The sequence below is a fragment of the Colobus angolensis genome, unplaced genomic scaffold (assembly GCF_000951035.1).
Source record: "Colobus angolensis palliatus isolate OR3802 unplaced genomic scaffold, Cang.pa_1.0 Scaffold75, whole genome shotgun sequence".
Classification (NCBI taxonomy): Eukaryota; Metazoa; Chordata; class Mammalia; order Primates; family Cercopithecidae; genus Colobus; species Colobus angolensis.
In genome coordinates this window covers 5,646,891-5,665,243 of record NW_012121265.1, presented here as the reverse complement: position 1 = coordinate 5,665,243, position 18,353 = coordinate 5,646,891, and the positions used below count along the sequence as shown (strand labels likewise).

At 46.4% G+C, this 18,353-nt stretch overlaps 1 protein-coding gene across 1 annotated transcript in view; it reads left to right on the top strand.

The window, feature by feature from the left end:
- Window positions 1-13,590: 13,590 nt before the first annotated feature.
- HABP2 (hyaluronan binding protein 2) overlaps window positions 13,591-18,353 on the top strand; it is a 35,713-nt gene continuing 30,950 nt past the window's right edge. The window contains exon 1 of the mRNA XM_011927862.1: window positions 13,591-13,802. Within this exon, the coding sequence (XP_011783252.1) occupies window positions 13,734-13,802 (69 nt within the window). The 5' untranslated portion in view covers window positions 13,591-13,733. The remainder of the gene's footprint in view (window positions 13,803-18,353) is intronic.

The following is an 18,353-nucleotide window of genomic DNA, read 5'->3' as shown; positions in this document are numbered from 1 at the left end:
ACTCAGGAAGGCTGAGGCAAGAGAATTGCTTCAACCCAGGAAGCAGAGGTTGCAGTGAGCCAAGATCGTACCTTTGCACTCCAGCCTGGGCAACAGTGCGAGGCTCTGTCTTAAAAAAAAGAAAGAGAGAGAGAGAGAGAGAGAAAAGGGAAGGGAAGGGAAGGGAAGGGAAGGGAAGGGAAGGGAAGGAAAGGGAGAGAGGGAAGGGAAGGGAAGGGAGGGAAGGGAGGGAAGGAAGGGAAGGGAGGGAAGGGAGGGAAGGAAAGAGAAAAAGAAAAATGAGCTGTCTGACCACATGAGGCTCACATTCCTGCAGGGCAAGGATGCTGACACTGGATGGGGCTGCCCCCTTACCTCAGGCCTGAGATCCCCAGCTAGCCGCAGTCTCCACCACTCCCTAGTAATCCCTAGTACGAACTCCCCAGCTCTGCCGTTCCTGCCTATGATCACCAGCCCTCGAGGTGAGCTCGCAGCAAAGATCTGCGTGGGAGCCAGGGGATGAGTCAGACTGGAGCCAGAACCCACACGAACCAGAGTATTGACAGCCCAGGGAGGCATCTGTTTCTGCAAGAATCAATTCCCAGGAGCCTATTGACAAATGTGTCCCTTACTTATGTGCTGTCATTGCCTTTCCTATTGACCTAGCCCCAAGGCTAAAGAGGTGAAAGATAAACTGGATCTGTGGGCCCGTCATCTCCAGAGGGTGCCACTGCTGGCTTCTTTTTTTTTTTTTTTTTTTTTTTTTTTGAGACGGAGTCTCGCTCTGCCGCCCAGGCTGGAGTACAGTGGCCGGATCTCAGCTCACTGCAAGCTCCGCCTCCTGGGTTTACGCCATTCTCCTGCCTCAGCCTCCCAAGTAGCTGGGACTACAGGCGCCCGCCACGTCGCCCGGCTAGTTTTTTGTATTTTTTAGTAGAGACGGGGTTTCACCGTGTTAGCCAGGATGGTCTCGATCTCCTGACCTCGTGATCCGCCCGTCTCGGCCTCCCAAAGTGCTGGGATTACAGGCTTGAGCCACCGCGCCCGGCCACTGCTGGCTTCTAAGGCTGCCTCCCCATGCCCCTCTTTCTCCTTCCATTTTTATTCTTCCAAATGCCCCTCTGAGATCCCTGTTATCCCACACACCCCTAAGGTGACATCCACACATCCGTCTCATTCAGCAATGATTGAGCACCTACTGTGTGCCGCATGTGCTGGACATTCAAAGATGAAAGAACCACAGTCAAGGCCTCAAAGTGTCCTCAGAAGTGACACACCAGGGTCTCAAGACCATAAATTCACAAGATGCCAGAGGAGTCCTCAGAGTAGAGAGCTGACTCTGATTCTAGGGAAAAAAGCTTCACACAGGGGCCCCTTGAGCTGTGTTTTGTTTTGTCTTTTGTGAGACATGTTTTCACTCTGTTGCCCAGGCTAGAGTGCAGTGGTGTAATCTCAGCTCACTACAACTTCTGCCTCCTGGATTCAAGTGATTCTCCTGCCTCAGCCTCCTGAATAGCTGGGATTACAGGCACGCACCACCACACCTGGCTAATTTTTATATTTTTAGCAGAGACAGGGTTTCACCATGTTGGCCAGGCTGGTCTCAAACTCCTGACCTTAAGTGATCCACCTGCCTCGGCCTCCCAAAGTGCTGGGATTACAAGTGTGAGCCACCATCCCATGCCTCAAACTGTGTTTTTAAAGAGAAAAGGGTAGAGCTCTCCAAGGACCAGAGGTGGAAGAAGACTCTTCCGGAGTATAAATAAATGAAGCTATTAGACAAGGTGAGAGTTAAGGATATGTATCAGGGGAGTGGGGATGGTGAGGAATAAAGCCGGATGGAGAGAAGAAGCAGCAAAAGTTGCCAGGAGCCAGTTAGCAGGGCATTCTGTGTCACCCTAATCAGTGTGGACTTAGTCCTGTAGGCAATGAGGCATGGAGGATGAGTTTTAGGCAGATAAGTGACACAGCCAGATTGGTATTTTAGAAGATGACTCCTCTGGCACCGTGAAGACTGGGTTTCAGGGCAGGGCTGAGGCTACTGCAAAGGTCCAGGCAGAGATGTTGAGACCCTGAACCACAGGCAGGCAGTGAGGAGAGTGCTGAGAGGACAGACGGAAGGGGTATGTTGTGCGTGCCCAAACAGGTGTCCCGCAGATGTTCTCTGCAGAGATCCCTGCCTGGGGGTGAGCCAGGCCTGCGAGCTGGAAGATCGACATTCTGCAGACTGGGCGGGTTGGAGGAGAAAATGAACTCTGGAGAAAGGGGACTATATAGGGCAAAATCACCTGTCTCCAGGCCAACTGATAAGCACTGCACAAACTCACTGTGCAAACAATCGCAGGGATGGCTGCTCCACACGAAGCACCATGACAGCACACGGATCAATAATCAACTTTGAGGACAGAGGGAGATCAGTAGGGGCAAGGAAACAAGAAACGCTTACATTTGGGGCAGGCAATGTGTTTAGGAAGCATTCCAGCTCCCTAATTACTGCACTGGCAAAATGGATCAAATGAACTACATTTTACAGTTGAGAAAACTGAGGCTTAGGGGCGTTTCTGATTTGCCCAGGAATGCAAAGCTGGTACAAGAGGGAACTAGCACGAAATCCCAGTCCCTGGAGGCCAAGTTTAGCTCTGGCTACACTCTCCTGACCTTGCTCTTCATAAATTCTGAGGCTTCTCAAATGTCATCTGTTCCATGTGGTCTAACACTTGACCATGCTCTAATTATGCTACTGGGTAGTAATGGCTGAACATGGGAGATCTATGCTACGTGGCAGGAACTGTTCTAAACACTTCAGCTGTTGTGAACTGACCTAAGCCAATTTGTCCATTCAACACCTGTCAGGCTCTTTTGGAAATAATAGGGGTTTCTGATAATTAGAGAAAGGTGGGAGCTATACATCTCCCCCTCTCAACCTTGCTACCTGGTGGTTTTACAATGAAAGTCGTTCTGCCACATGTACAAAGAGGCAGAAAATCACCCACATGTGGGTCCCGGTAAGTCTCACTCTGCCTCTGCAGCACTCTGACACACATTTTGCAGGAAAGAATCATTTTGCAGTCACAGTTCAACAGCAGGGTCAGTTGGCCTTCTGGTTGGACCAGAAGTCAGAAGCAAGACCAAATGGAGGTCTAGACCTAGAAATCTCCTCTGAAGGTGGAGACAACTTTGCCAGATTCTTTTATCTTGTACATTCCAGGGCAAAGGTGTCTGTTCAGTCATTTTACATTTTAGCCAACCATCTGTCTTTTTTTCTTTTCTTTTCTTTTTTTTTTTTTGAGATGGAGTCCTGCTCTGTCACCCAGTCACCCAGGCTGGAGTGCAAAGGCACAATCTTAGCTCACTGCAAGCTCCGCCTCCCAGATTCCAGCAATTCTCTTGTTTCAGCCTCCCAAGTAGCTGGGATTACAGGCACCCGCCACCACACCTGGCTAATTTTTGTATTTTTAGTAGAGACGGAGTTTTGCCATGTTGGCTAGGCTGGTCTCGAACTCCTGACCTCAAGTGATCTGCCCACTTCGGCCTCCCAAAGCACTGGGGTTACAGGCACGAACCACCACACCTGGCCCTAACCATCTATCTTGAGTTTGCTCACTTCATCAATGAAATGCATTTTTTAACATTCTTTATGCTAGTGAACTGCATCACCGTGGACGCACATTTAGATAGTAATATTTGAAGTCCCTGCCATAGATACTCCAGAAGGTGGATCATTTAACAAATGCTGTCAGAGCACTCCCTAGGTGATGGCATGGTTCCAAGCACTTTGAACTTTACACATCCTAATCCATGTCATTGTCCCAACAAGCCCATAAGGTATGAACTATTCTTATCTTCATGTCACAGGTGAGGAAACTGAGGCATGGAGAAGATGACCATGGCTAAGTTCTGTTCTCCCCTCTATCCACAGATCCAAACCTGACACTGGGAACACAATAAATAAATACATGTTGGTAATAGATAATAATCACCAAAATGGCGGTTGGTTCCACTGAATGGCCTGAGCTTGGACTGTGTGGTAGAGGATGGGTAGCAGCTGAGAGCTAGCCTGACTGATGGTACCCATTTCACACTTACCATGCTTCCCACGTGCCTTCCTCCAATTCTCTTGCGTCCTTCAAGGGTAGGAGTTGGCCTTGGCTAGGACCTGGTTGCCTAAATGTCTGCAGAGTTGCCTATTTGGGCTTTCGTTAACAGAGACAGAAGTATATTATGCATCTTAGGATTCTATAGTACCCAGCACTCAATCAGTTCTTCTAAAATGAGTGAATAAATGCATGACTCAGGGAGAGGAACCACAGAACTCTGTGTGTAGTGCTGTTTCCACTTTTGTTTAACTCCTTTTATGAAAATTTTCTCCTTCGATTATCACGCCAATTTGGAAGAAGATGTATGGTTTTCATAATAAATTCGAAATAAATCAAGCAATGGGATAGGAAAAGAGAGGAAGATAAATGAACATGAATCCAGAACATACTGTGTTCCAGGCACTTTCACATGTATCATCTCAAAAATAGATCATCAGAAATATATCATCACACAAAAGTTATTCAAGACAGGCTCAGAGAGGTTAAGTGACTTGCCTAAGATCACACAGCAAGTAAATGGCTTTTCTGTTGGCTCTGTCTGATGCCAGCCCAGACTCTTGCTAGCACACTACAGAGCTAGCATGCAAATGTGCTTAGGGAAGATGGCAATGCCTGGAAGTGTCTAGAAGTACATTTTAGAGAGGTGCTCAGAGGTCTGCCTTCCTCAAAAGTAAAAAGGCTTTTGAAACTATCACAGCATACTCTATTCAGAAAGCCAACAAATCTAGATAGAAAGGGACACCCAAATCTCAAGATCCCTGCTCTCTTTCAGGTTTTCTATTACACAAAAGGGAAGGGGGTAGCTTTCCAACATGCAAAACATATGCAGAATTTTATGCAAACATGTTTAATAACTCAATGGTGCCCTTAGAACAAGAATCATCACATGGCCCAGGTGCTGGCTGTTTGTGAGGCTGGAGATCCAAGGAGGCTGACTTGTGTTTCCACAGAGCTGATTATGGGATGGCAGAGATGGGCGGGGGTGAAAAACGCTCCTTCATAGACAACCACTGAACAGAGGAAATTTAAAATGTGAGAGGGAAGATGGAAGCCCCACTGAAAGATTAAAGAAAGAAGTGCAAATGGGCAGGTCAATGATTTTGAGGTGTTTCGTTCACACTGGGCTGTGCCACATTTGGAGGCTGCAAGTCGTACTGCATCAATGGCTCTTATCTTTCCAAACATCGTAGATCACGGGAGTCCGAACCACCAATGACTTAAAGCTGGGGGGTGTTATGGAAAGCAGGAGGCACCTCCATATTTGGAGTCCATGGCTTGGCCGTGAGTTGTAGCCAAGAGAGGGATTTCTGTCTGTCTTTATTCATTTATTTTTCCTAAGAGACGGAGTCTGACTCTGTCACCCAGGCTGGAATGTAGTAACATGATCATAGCTTACTGTAACCTCCAACTCCTGGGCTCAAGCAATCCTCTTACCTCACCTTGTCCTGCTTGGGACAGCTAGGAGTTTGAGCGGCTAGGACTGCAGATGTGCACCACCACACCTAGCTAATTTTTAATTTTTTGACATGGAGATGGGGTCTTGCTATGTTGCCCAGGCTGGTCTCAAATTCCTGGCCTCAAACTATCCTCCTGCCTCAGCCTTCAAAGGGCTGGGCCTACTATCTTTTGATCAAATGTAGCTGCCCACTGTCCCTCCCTGCTGCTGCCTCCACCCTAGCCCAAGCCCATGCCATCTCCTGCCTCACCTGCTGAGGTAGCCCCCTCCTGGCTCTGTCTGTTTCCACTCCTGCCTCCTGTTAAATCCATCCTCCCATCTAGTTGCATTTATCTTGTAAAAATCTCATCAGAGGCTGGGTGCGGTGACTCATGCCTGTAATCTCAGCACTTTGGGAGGTCAAGGTGGGCAGATCACCTGAGGTCGGGAGTTTGAGACCAGCCTGACAAACATGGAAAAAACCCATCTCTACTAAAACTACAAAATTAGCCAGGCATGGTGGCGCATGCCTGTAATCCCCGCTACTAATGCTTACTCTGCACCAGGTCCTGAGTGAGGACATAAAAACAGGGCACTGGACATGACTGATATGGTACCCTGCCTTATGAAGAACAGCACATGAGTGATGAGGGCACAAAATGAGGCTGGAAAAGTAAGCAGAGGTCAGATCAAGCAGCGTCTCCATAAGAAATGGAGATTTTATTCAAAGTGCAAAGGAGGCCGGGCATGGTGGCTCACACCTGTAATCCCAGCACTTTGGGAGGCTGAGGTGGGTGGATCACCTGAGGTCAAGAGTTTGAGACCAGCCTGGCCAACAGAGATAGAAACACTATCTCTACTAAAAATACAAAAATTAGCCAGGTGTGGTGGCACGCACCTGTAGTCCTAGCTACTCGAGAGGCTGAGGCACAAGAATCACTTGAATGTGGGAGGCAGAGGTTGCAGTCAGCCGAGATCACGCCATTACACTCCAGCCTGGGCAGCAAGAGCAAAACTCCATCTCAAAACAAACAAAAAAACTGAAGTGTAAAGAAAAGGTCTTGAAGAGTTGTAAGCAGGGGTGTGATATAATCTGATGAAGTTTTTTTCTTTTATTTATTTATTTATTTTTTGAGACAGAGTTTTGCTCTTGTTGCCCAGGCTGGAGTGCAATGGCGTGATCTTGGCTCACCACAACCTCCACCTCCTGGGTTCAAGTGATTCTCCTGCCTCAGCCTCCCGAGTAGCTGGGATTACAGGCATGTGCCACCACGGCCGGCTAATTTTGTATTTTTAGTAGAGAAGGAGTTTCTCCATGTTGGCCAGGCTGGTCTCAAACTCCTGACCTCAGGTGATCCGCCAGCCTTGGCCTCCCAAAGTTCTAGGATTGCAGGCGTGAGTCACTGCACCTGGCCTCTGATGAGGTTTTTATAAGATAAATGCAACTAGATGGGTGGATGGATTTAACAAGAGGCAGAAGCGGAAACAGACAGAGCCAGGAGGGGCTACCTCAGCAGGTGCAGGAGGAGATGGCACGGTCTTGGACTAGGCTGGAGGCAGAAGAAGTGGAAGGTGCTGGAAGGATTTGAGATGCATTCTGGAGGTAGAAACATGCCAATAATTTGGATTTGGGAAGGGGGAGGAAAAGAAGAGCCCAATGACGATTTCCAGGTTTCTGACTTGAAAAGCTGCGTGTGTACTAGAGCCCTTGTCTAAGAGAGCACAGGAAGTGGCTGTTCATTCCTCCTGCTTCTCGCTGGCACTGCTTGAGCACCGACTGTGTGCTGGACACTCAACACTTGCTTCTGGAAAAAAAAAAAAGAGAGAATCAGTATCGCGGGTTTATCCAGACTCATGCTCAGCCTCAGACAGGCACACTTCGTCTGACTAAGCTGAGGAGTCACATGGAATTCACAATTGTCACTGTGTCCTAGGGGATTCCAACTCCAACCTGTGCTCACCACCTTATAAGGTTTTTGTAAAAATGAAAACTGACCTGGAATTGACCATAGGGGGATTAAATGTTATTTTTTCCTATAAAATTCACTTACATGATGATGTAAATCATGCCAAATGATCGAATTTTTCTTTTTCCTTTGGCCAACAAGAAGGTTAGCTATAAATTTGTAGCTCAGATTAATGACTGTGTAGAGCTGATGGTTTCCACAATGGCATTCTGGTTTTCTCCTTGATACTGATTAATCCAACTACACACCCATCCCTGTCTGCCCCGTGGATCAGCCTAGCCGTGTTTGTGGCCCCAGTCATCTCTGAGTAGACCAAATATTGATCGTGATGTTCATCCAACATCTGGCTGAGCCATTCAGGTTTCCTGAATTGGTTACTTGAGCTAAGGGATGTGGAATGAATTGCCAGCTAATAGTTGGAGTGGGTGCTGTGTGTGCCCATAGGTCCCCTCTTCACAGACGAGGAACCCTTTCTTTCAGCTGCCAGGTATAAGCTGCAAAGGGCTCTCAGCTAAGGATTACCCTTAACCAAATTACTATTGTAATATAATTTGGTTATATAGTATACAGAATAATTTCATCCAGTTATTTTTTGAGGAATGTTCTTAACCAAAGAGAATTGCACAAAGTCACACCTCTTCCAGGAGGGCAGCTCATATCCAATGGTAGGACTATCCCAGTACAAAGGTCCAGTCCTCTTGGGTCATCACAGGACAACACTGAGGCCATCCTAGCTCCAGAACTTTCTGTGGATGAGCCTCTGTTGCAACTGCATTTGCAACCTCTTCTTCTTCTGCCCAGTGCTGCTTTCTTCCCTCCGCCATGCGTATGGATCCCAAGACTATTCCCCTGTCAAACTTTCTGCACACAGTCTCAGTGGCTCTATTTCCCAACCCAACCTAAGATGGTAGTGGCTGCTGTTGCTGGAAGGGCACTGGAAAGGCATCATTTCTTTAATAAACACTGGGCCCATTGCCACACCTAAAGAGTAATAGTAAGGAAGAAGAGAAAATGAAAACTGGCCAGGCAATGGGAAGTCTTAGCTTTTCAATATATTGTTTTCTTCAATAAGTGCTCAGGTAGCCCTATTCCAGGCCCTGGAGTCCATGCAGTAGAGTGGGAAAAGCAGTTGGCTTGAAGTCAGAAGACTTCAAATCCTGGCTCTGTTTTAAGCTATGTGCCCTCAGGCAATTTATTACATCTAACCTCTCTGAGCCTCACTTTCTTTAACTGCAAAATGGGTCAGATTACCTCACATGGTAGTTATAAAGACTTGTAGGAGCTCAGGATTGTAAAAGCACTTGAAACGCAGAAGCTGCTCAATACATATGCTCAAAAATACATTCCTTTCACAAATGTGGGGGCATCCTAGTGCCTTCCAGGTTAGAGAATAGGGTGTGCAGTACCGATGAATTTCCAGTAGATATGAACATACTGAACTGTGCTTGGGGCCTCGGAGCAGAGCTGGGAAGGGCTTATGCCCAGTTAACAAGGCATTTCCGTTGCTCCTTCCTCCTAAAAGTGGAAGTTAATGGACCAGTCAGGGTGGCTGTGAGACCACAAGGAAGAGCAGGGACTTCCCTGCAGGATGTCTTCTCTGATCAACGAAGATTTTAGGGATGTATCTGAAGACCAGCTACATGACTGAGCAATTTCGCTGTGAAAATGTAACTCCATAAGGCTGGAACCTGATCTGTCTTCTTTACTTCCTAGAGCGCCGCTGGGCACATTGTAGGTGCTCAGTAAACACTTGTAGATTGACTGACTGAATGATCTTTAGTTCCCCACCTGACAAAAAAGTCTGATGATTTCCAGATGTGGCATGTGTGCATGCTTACTGGGTAAATGCTCTGAGGGCAGCATCGTGGCAACAGCCCAGGTGCCCCTTCCATGTCTCAATGTGCCTCCATTGTTTTCCAGTGTCCCCTGTAACTGTGCAGTGCTTTGGCTGCATCACTTTCTCCCAAAGCAGTGTCTGCAAACCACGGCCCTCTTTTTGTAAATACAGCTTTATAGGAACATAATCATGTCCATTATCCTAAGTGTCACTTGTGGCTGCTTTTGTGCTACCACTGCAGGATTGAGTAGTTGCAACAGAAAATGACTCTCTGGCCCTTTCAGAAAGTGTCTATTGATCCCATCCTAAAGAGATCAAATTAGACAAGGTTCATCCCCAGAAGGTGGTCGTTCCTTCCCTGGGTTGGAGACTAGACTTACTGAGCACCAGGCCCTTTCATCTCTGAGGGGGCTCAGCAAGTCCCATCCCGTGGAAAGACTTCACTGATTCCAAAGCCAGGGTGTTTTGCAAAGGTCTGCTCTATGCCTGCCATGACACTAAGCACCTTACCTTTATCCTCCCATCTACACCTCTGAGCAACGCCACGAAGAAAGAGTTACATTATCCCTATTTTATAGATGAGGAAACTGAGGTCCAGAAAGGATAAATGACTGGCCTGAGGTCACACAGTTGGGGAGGTGGCAGAGCTGGGGCTCAACCCCAAGTCTGTTCTGAGTCCGAGTGCTGCTTTTAGGTGCTTCTTTAGGCTGCCTCCCCTTCCTGAAGGCTTAGCAGGAAGAAGCCTCAAGGCACTGGAGGCAAACAAACACGAAACACGTTTGTTCAGGCCCAACAGGTGATTGCTGCATAAAAACAATCCCTCAGTCGGGCATGGTGGCTCACACCTGTGATCCCAGGGCTTTGGGTGGCTAAGGCAGGAGGATCGCTTGACCTCAGGAGTTCAAGACTTGCCTGGGCAATATAGTGAGACCTCCATCTCTACAAAAAATTTAAAAATTAATTGGGCATAGTGGCAAGTGTCTGTAGTACCAGCTACTTAGGAGGCTGAGGCAGGAGGATCACTTGAGCCTGGGAGGTTGAGGTTGCAGTGAGTCACAATTTTACCACTGCACTCCAGCCTGGGCAACAGAGTAAGACCCTGTGTCTTAAGACAAAAACAAAAACAAAAACCAATCCCTTGCCTAGAACATCAAAGGGTGGCTCTCTGGCAAGAGCCTTGTGAAGAAGCCTTTCGTTTTGGTAAAGAATCAGCCAACTAGAGAACCAGACTCCCAAGGCCTCCCATGCAGGGCAGGGACTCTCTCCAGTGGTGTGTAATCTAACATGTGAGAAAGTGTCACCCCGGAAACAGAGAGACCAGATTAACTTGATAACATTTGAAAACCCCATCTGGATGAGCACTAAAGCCTTTGTGTTTGGATTTAAAAACCAAAGATCCCAGGTAGGTTAGTTCCAGCTCCCCAGATAAAGACATATTACATGATTAGCCAGCCTCCTTTGTCCTTCTAAATTAAAAAAGATTAAGTATATTTTAGAGAATTCTCTCCTTTAGGACTAAGTGTAGAAATTTATTTCATTTCACTTTGTCATGATAACAAAACTTTAGGGAAATAAGAGACAATATGTGGAAGGCCTGCAGTTATTACAAAAAGAGCAAAATTGTTCCCTTTTGTTTGAAAATAAAGAGAAGATTACATGTCAGGGAAATTAATCTGATTACAAAGATGAACAGCAAACTCACCAGGTCACTTCCTGTTGACACAGGAAGAAAAGCTTCTGGCTTGTTTTCTGGGAATCTCTCCACAAAGTCAGAAGGTCAGTAATTCACACGAGGCAGTGGAGGGGAAAAGAGACGCCTGAGTCTCATGAGTGATTTCGTGGTTTGGCTTGCCTGAACATTTCCGTTTTTGTTTTTTACTGTCTGTACAAACACTGTGAAGACTCCAGCAAAGTCCTCATGTGTGCTGCCTCCTCGGCCTTGCTCGGGGATCAGGTAACCACCAACAAAATCCTCAGCACTGCACAGATATCCTGTTTAACCACCATGTCACCGTGGCCACCATGTCATCATAGCCACCTTCCATCCTCCCGCCCATGAGGATTTCTATTCCATCACCTTATTTCACTCTTTTTCGTAGAAATCACTAACGAAAATTGACTGTTTACTTTTTCACTCTCTGCCCATCTCCTCCTCAACCAGTTCACACACCTGCCTCCTTCTCCCCACATCACCAATGCCTGGCTCACAGCAGAGCCTCTATAAGTATTTGATGAATATTAATGGAGTGTTCATGAATAAGTTGACGTGTGCTTAAAATTTCACAAATGCTTTTAGTTTTTCACATCCAGTTTTTCTTTTCACATTGAGTTGGCCATGCTATCCAAGGCATCCTGGTGATAACATGTCCAACTGTCACGTGAATAAAGTGGTTATTCATTTGTTCATTCTAGCCAACATAAATTTATTGAGTGCCTATCCAGAGCTGGGCACTTATGCCAAGGATTCAGTGGTGATCGAAACAGAGGGCCTGCTCTTCCTGAGGGCCTGCTGTCCTGAGTTTTCAGTCTAATAGCTAAATAAGGAACATAGGAAACAATAGGGACAATGGGGAACAAATATGAATGAAATAGCAATACGGCTGTGACATTACGACCTCGATAAATGCTGTAAAGAAGAAATGCATGCAGGGCTTCTGAGGAAGTAATGTTTGGGCTAAAAGATGAAAGATGCCTTAACCAGGAGAGTTAACGAAATTAACTTGCTCAAGAGTGAGCAGCGTTCCAGTTAACAGATTTATGGTTGTCATAAGAATTAGGGGAAGGACAGAGTAAGGCTAGAGAAGAACTTTCTAGGAAAAGGGACTACAGCTAGGCGTGGTGGCTCACGCCTGTAATCCTAGCACTTTGGGAGCCGGAGGCGGATGGATCACCTGAGGTCAGGAGTTTGAGACCAGCCTGGCCAAGATGGCGAAATCCCATCTCTACTAAAAATACAAAAATCAGCCAGGCGTGGTGGCAGGTACCTGTAGTCCCAGCTACTCAGGAGGCTGAGGCAGGAGAATCACTTGAACCCGGGAGGCGGAGGTTGCAGTGAGCCAAGATTGTGCCACTGCACTCCAGCCTGGATGACAGAGTGAGACTCTGTCTCAAAATAATAATAATAATAATAGTAGTAATAATAATAATACAAAGAAAAAGGGACTACTAACATGGGCATGTATTATGGTGATCAGGTGGATGTGGATGGTGCGGGGGACGGGTTGGGGGGAGTTGATGGCTGCCTAAAATAGGATGGATAAAAGAAAATAAGTTATTTAGGAGGTAAAATAGCAGGACCAGGACTTGGCCAGTCCTTCAAGGCTCATCTGGTGACTGGGGCATTCTTCCGGGTTCGGACCTGTGCGGCCCTCCCAGGCTGGCAACTTGGCTTTCAGAAGTAGATACAACCACTGACGCAGTCCACGTGCCAAACAGGGATAGCAAGTGGGGGAAGGGCTGGGCAGGGGGCACGGGTGAGCACATGCCTCTGCTGGCAGCGGCATTTCAAAACCTGAATTTATGACTCAGGTCCGGAGGATTCCTGGAACCCAGGCATAGATTACTGTGGGCAGTCAGTTGTTTACAGGAGATCAAGATCATGCCTATTAAAGAGATCAATTGTATCCACAAGAACCCATACTTAATAGGTAATTGCTGCTTAATAGAACTCTACCTGCAACCAGCATAACTAAATAAGGAACATAGGAAACAATTGTCCCAAAATATGAACACCATGTTTTTTTTTCCTCCCCTTGATCAAAGAAAGACTCCAATGAAAGGGGGAAAATAATTAAAAAGTAAAAGCCTTACGTAATGAGGTTTAAAAGAAAACTTTTGAAGGCAACAAGCAACTGTGGGCAACACTTCAAAAGGCCCAGAATCAATGTTTGTCAATAGCAGTTTTGCATCCTTTAATTTATCTCTCTCGAATATAAAGTGTGATGTTATTAGGAACCCATCCATGCCTTAATTCTGTTTGCGATTTGATGAACCAGAAGTCTATTAACATTCTGTACAAATCGGCACTGGCAGAGGCCTGTGGCACAGGCTTCACCTAATCTTTTATCCTGAGGCTGGGATGCTAGTTACACTGTCAGGCTTTCTGTACAGAACACCCAGCAGCTGCCATGTGCACCGTGGAGCCGGGGGCTCTTTATGTCAGCTACTTTCTTTGGAGAGTTTCTCCCCAGAAGAGAAACCACCTCATGACTCAGCCCAGCCCCAAAGTTGCCATTTGTTTAATCAAGATAGTTGGTTTGCAAAACATTAAACATTAAACAGTATTTGATGCCTAGTTAATAATTTGCATCCTCTTCATTTGTTCCTGAATCCTTGGAGACTGACATTTTCCCCCCTAAAGGCATAGACAACAAAAGAAATTTTATTGAGAGCAAAACACAAGTCCTTAAACTACAAAGATGTTTGCCAGGATGTCTGATCTCCATGTTCTGCTGTTAATGGCTCTGGTGGGAAAGACAGCCTGTGGGGTGAGTGTTCTTTTCTAATAACTGTAGTTGAGAGACTCTGAAGTTTACTAGGAGGACCAAGCTAGGCTGGGAGTGATGAGAAACTTTAGAGTAAAAGGCTGGAGTTGCCAAGTTGGAGATGTTCTAACTACAAGAAGCAGTGCAGGCCTGTGGCTTGGTTTCTTTTGAACAGCCACTCCCATGGGAACATGTGTCTGACTTGAGCCACCTTGGAGCATTCCAAGGTGGCTCAAGGTGCTGGAATGCACTGGATGAATGCATTCCAGCAAAGGAGACTGGGGCAAGAAAATGTGCCCCAGGGCGTGTGTTGTAACCTGTCGTGGATCTCATAGACCCCTTTGAGAAGTCATGGAAAGCTATAAAGTCTCTCCCCAGGAAAATATACCTATCTATTGGTGTTGACACACACAGCTTTCCAGCGATTTGGAGCTGACACTAGGGTAAGAACTAATGCACTATGGCCTTAGAGGGGAAGCCTGCTGACTACAAACGATCCTGGAAATGGGTCTGCATAAATCGTTTGGATTTGGGGAGAAGTTTTGTGTTTAGTACTTTGTCTCCTTTTTCCCATGACAGCAGCGGATGAGGCAGAGAAGGTGAGCAGGGGCCCAAGGGAGGTTGCAGTGAGCAGGGAAGGGAAGTCCCGTCAGAGAGTCTTGAATGGAGGAGTCAGGACCTTACAGAGCAGATGACTTGTCAAGACGTTAGTTCCTTCCGCGTGCCGTGGTCCAAGAGTGTCAGATGGATCTCTGTGGGCATGTGAAACAGGGTCTTGCACAGAAATAGAGTCTCCTGGGAGTTCTGTGCTGGTTGTAGTCTAAGGCATGAATGTGGGCTTTGGAACCAGGGTTTGAATCTCAGCTTTGCCACGTTCTAGCTGTGGAATGTTGGGCAAGGAACATAATCTGTCTGAGCCTCAGTGTTGTCCTCTGCAGATCAAGTGCTAACCTCTCATAGATTTGGGGAGGGCTGCAATTAAACGAGGTCATGTATGTGGCTTGCAAATAAATGTGAGCTCTACTCCCTTAAAATGTCAAGAATGAACACAACTTCTCTATAAAAATCAGGGAGTGTGCCGCCTTGTTGGGGAGGGGTGCTAGAAAGTGGGCAGAGGATGAGAACTGAAATAACAGTCATAACCTCTCTGTCTTGTTAAGTACCTTTGCATTTTGTTCCCCATTTCACTCCATAGAGCATTTCCTGAAAGAAGCAGATTAAGTTACAGGTTTTCTGATTAGCATGTTTTTAAAACAATAGCTTCTCCTTTCTTTTCCGTCAACTGTGCTCAGACACCTACCTTAGCTCTGTATTAAGTTGCCAAGTGACTCACTTCTGAAAGGGTTTTCTTTTCAAATCATGACTCGTGTGTGTGTGGTGGCTGCAATTACAAATTGTTGTCAAGCCCGTACATCATTTGATGGCTTGTTGGGTGTCTGAGGCCGAGACACAGCAGAAATACCACAGGTCTAGAGAAAGGCAGGAGAAATCATCAGAGGCCCACACGGGACCCAGAGAACATACCAGTCGGAAAGAATTAGATCCTAAACTTTGCAGGCAAGGAGAAACGTTGACACAGTCTGTTTGAAGTTCACACAAGGATAATGGTCCCGAAAAATCCCTTTTTTGCAAACCCTAGTGAATTTTTAGGGTTAGCGATGAAATTATAAGTCAATAATGGATAAAAGAGAAAATATGAGAGTTAGCCTTCAGGCAATGAGCTTAGTCGATTCCAAAGAGAGGATTCGGGGCTTTGGAATGCTTTCTTACCCCAGATGTGTGCCAGAAGGCGGCTTGTGTTCCACAGGCCGGCACACAGACATCAGGGGAAAGTGGCCAAGTCATTCAGATGCTTTGGAGAGTTTGGGGCATCATGGGGGGTAAAGAAGCCACATAGCCAGCTGGGCTGGGTGGCCTCTCCAGCCCCACATAGCTAAAAGTCATAACTAACTGCTACCATTTAATAAGGAGTCCTGAGTCCTAGCCCCTGAACTTTCCATGAATTAGTTCATCTCTGGAAGGACCCCAAGAAGTAATTCCTACTATGCTCCCATTTTACAGAAACAAAGCTGGAAAACTGGGCCAGTCCCAAGTCATATAGCTGATGACTATATGGGGGTCATCTCTGGAAGGACCCCAGGAAGTAATTCCTACTATGCTCCCATTTTACAGAAACAAAGCTGGAAAACTGGGCCAGTCCCAAGTCATATAGCTGATGAGCGGCAGAGCTGAGCTCTAGATTACAGACTGGTTTCTGTGTAGCCAGTCTCCTGTCTGGGGCCCTGGGTGAGGATGAGATTTCTTTGGCTCATACAGCTTCAGGGGCATGGCTTCTCCTGTAGGGAAAGGAGGCTCTTAGATCAGGCACATGTTTGCTGGGTGAAGCGTAATGGACTCCACGTGTCTCTGAAACTCCAAAGAAAGACAGCTGCAAGATCTGTGGTCACTATTCATTGGAAAGATGCCCAGGTACTCTCCCGTGAATTCAGATCGTGTAGCAAATGAGGACTGTTCTTTGGAATCATCTGTCATGGAGATTTTTATTCTGATATCCACTAGCCCAAGAGATATGGGTCAAAAATCATTGCTGTGAACTCCAAGGCATCATTCATTGTGCCTTCCTGTTTTAGTCGAGATTTGGTTTTTCTAACCTATCATTTTTGAGCACCTGTCCAGCACAGCCTCTTATCATTATCCCTGTTTTATGGATAAGATACAAACCCAGAGATGTTAAACTAACTTTCCGGCCAGGATTGGGGCCAGAACTGTCTGACTCCACGTTCATCACAGGAGGCCTGCTAAACTGTAAATAAGGCATGGACTGTCTTAGAAATCTCTTCTTGCTAGGATTCTTAGAGTGATTTGGGGCCCAGCTGGGCTCAGCCATAATGGAATTTGACCTCTCCCAGCCCAGAAACCAGAGGACAATGTTTGTCAAGCTTGCCTGCTTACTCAGCCCATCCCTAGAAAGGAGGAAAGACAAAGCCTTCTCTCCCCTGCAAAGGAGGTGCTTTCAATTAAAACAATGCTTACATTTCTGGGCTTTTGAAACCCTAGAACTCTAGAATCTTCCCAGGTATAGAGCCACAGAAAAGTTTGCCTAGGTCAGAAGTTGCAAATTGGCAGCTTGAAATACACTTTGCTCGCAGTTCAAGTTTAATTTGGTGGGTAGAAGATTGGCTCGAAGAGTATTTTAGTTTTATTTTAATTGCTTGGCCACATTTGAAAATCGGAACACAGAACATTTCCCATAAAGTTACAGATTCCCAGCTTTTCTTGAAAATCAGACATGTGAGTAGCACTGGGTTCACATTCTTGGCTGGCACCATGGAGAGGGCTAGCCACTGCTGCTGTTATTAGAAGTTTGAGGCCAGGCGTGCTAGTTCATGCCTGAATCCCAGCACTTTGGGAGGCCAAGGTGGGAGGATTGCTTGAGGCCAGGAGTTTGAGACTAGCAACACAGCAAGACCCTGTCTCTACCAAAAATAACTTTTTTAATTAAGCAGGTGTGGTGGTACATGTCTGTAGTCTCAGCTACTTGGGAGGCTGAGGCAGAAGCATCACTTGAGCCCAGGAGGTGGAGACTGCAATGAGGAGAGAAGGTGCCATTGCATTCTCTCTCAGAAAGAGAAAGAAAGAAAGAAAGAAAAGAAAAGAAAAGAAAGCTGAGTTTCCCAGATCCTACTAGTCCTCTCTCTCTCTCTTTCACTCTTTTTTTTTTTTTTTTTTTTTTGTAGAGACTGGTTTTTGCTGTGTTCCACAGGCCGGTATCGAACTCCTGACCTTAAATGATCCTCTTGCCTTGGCCTCTCAAAGTGCTGAGATGACAGGTGTGAGACATCATGCCTGGCCCCTATACTATCTAGAAGGCTCCCTCTTGACCAGAGTGCATTGTCTTCCTGGTTCTGCCTTAGTGCACTTCTCTGGCTATTGCTCAGAAACGCTGTGGATATTGACTTATCAGAGCCAGTGTGAGGTGGGCAAGTGACCAGGCTCAGCATCCGATTAATTCAAGCATCCACACCTGCATGGGCTCCAGGACCAAACAAGGCCTTGGACAGGAAGATGGGAGCCACTCTTTTCAAAGCCTCCAGAATGCCCATCTCTTTTGGGCCTAGGAGAGACTGAAGAGGCATTCCTCCCTCTTACTGCCATCTACACAGTCTTAGAGAAAGGGGAGGGACTGAATTTCACTGCAAATTCTCATAGATTTTTTTTTAACTGATCCGAAGCACAAGTCCAACTCATTACCTTTAGCGGTGTACGCTAGTATTTAGGGAAATCAGGTGGCGGGAAATCACACGCGTATATAGGCACAGGTATATTTATATTTTAAATTCATTAGAGTTTCCTAAATGCAAGAGCAATTCTGCTGTCACAGAGAAACAGCATGGCAGAATATTCGGCAGCCGGGATTTTAAATAAAACATGCTTTTTCTTCATAATTAATATAACAAGGTTTCCTGGCTTAAGACTTGGCAACGATCCCAGGAAAATGGTGGGGGGAGGGGGTTGGTGCGCCATGCCTGTGACCCGCAAACGAGTTCCAGGAAA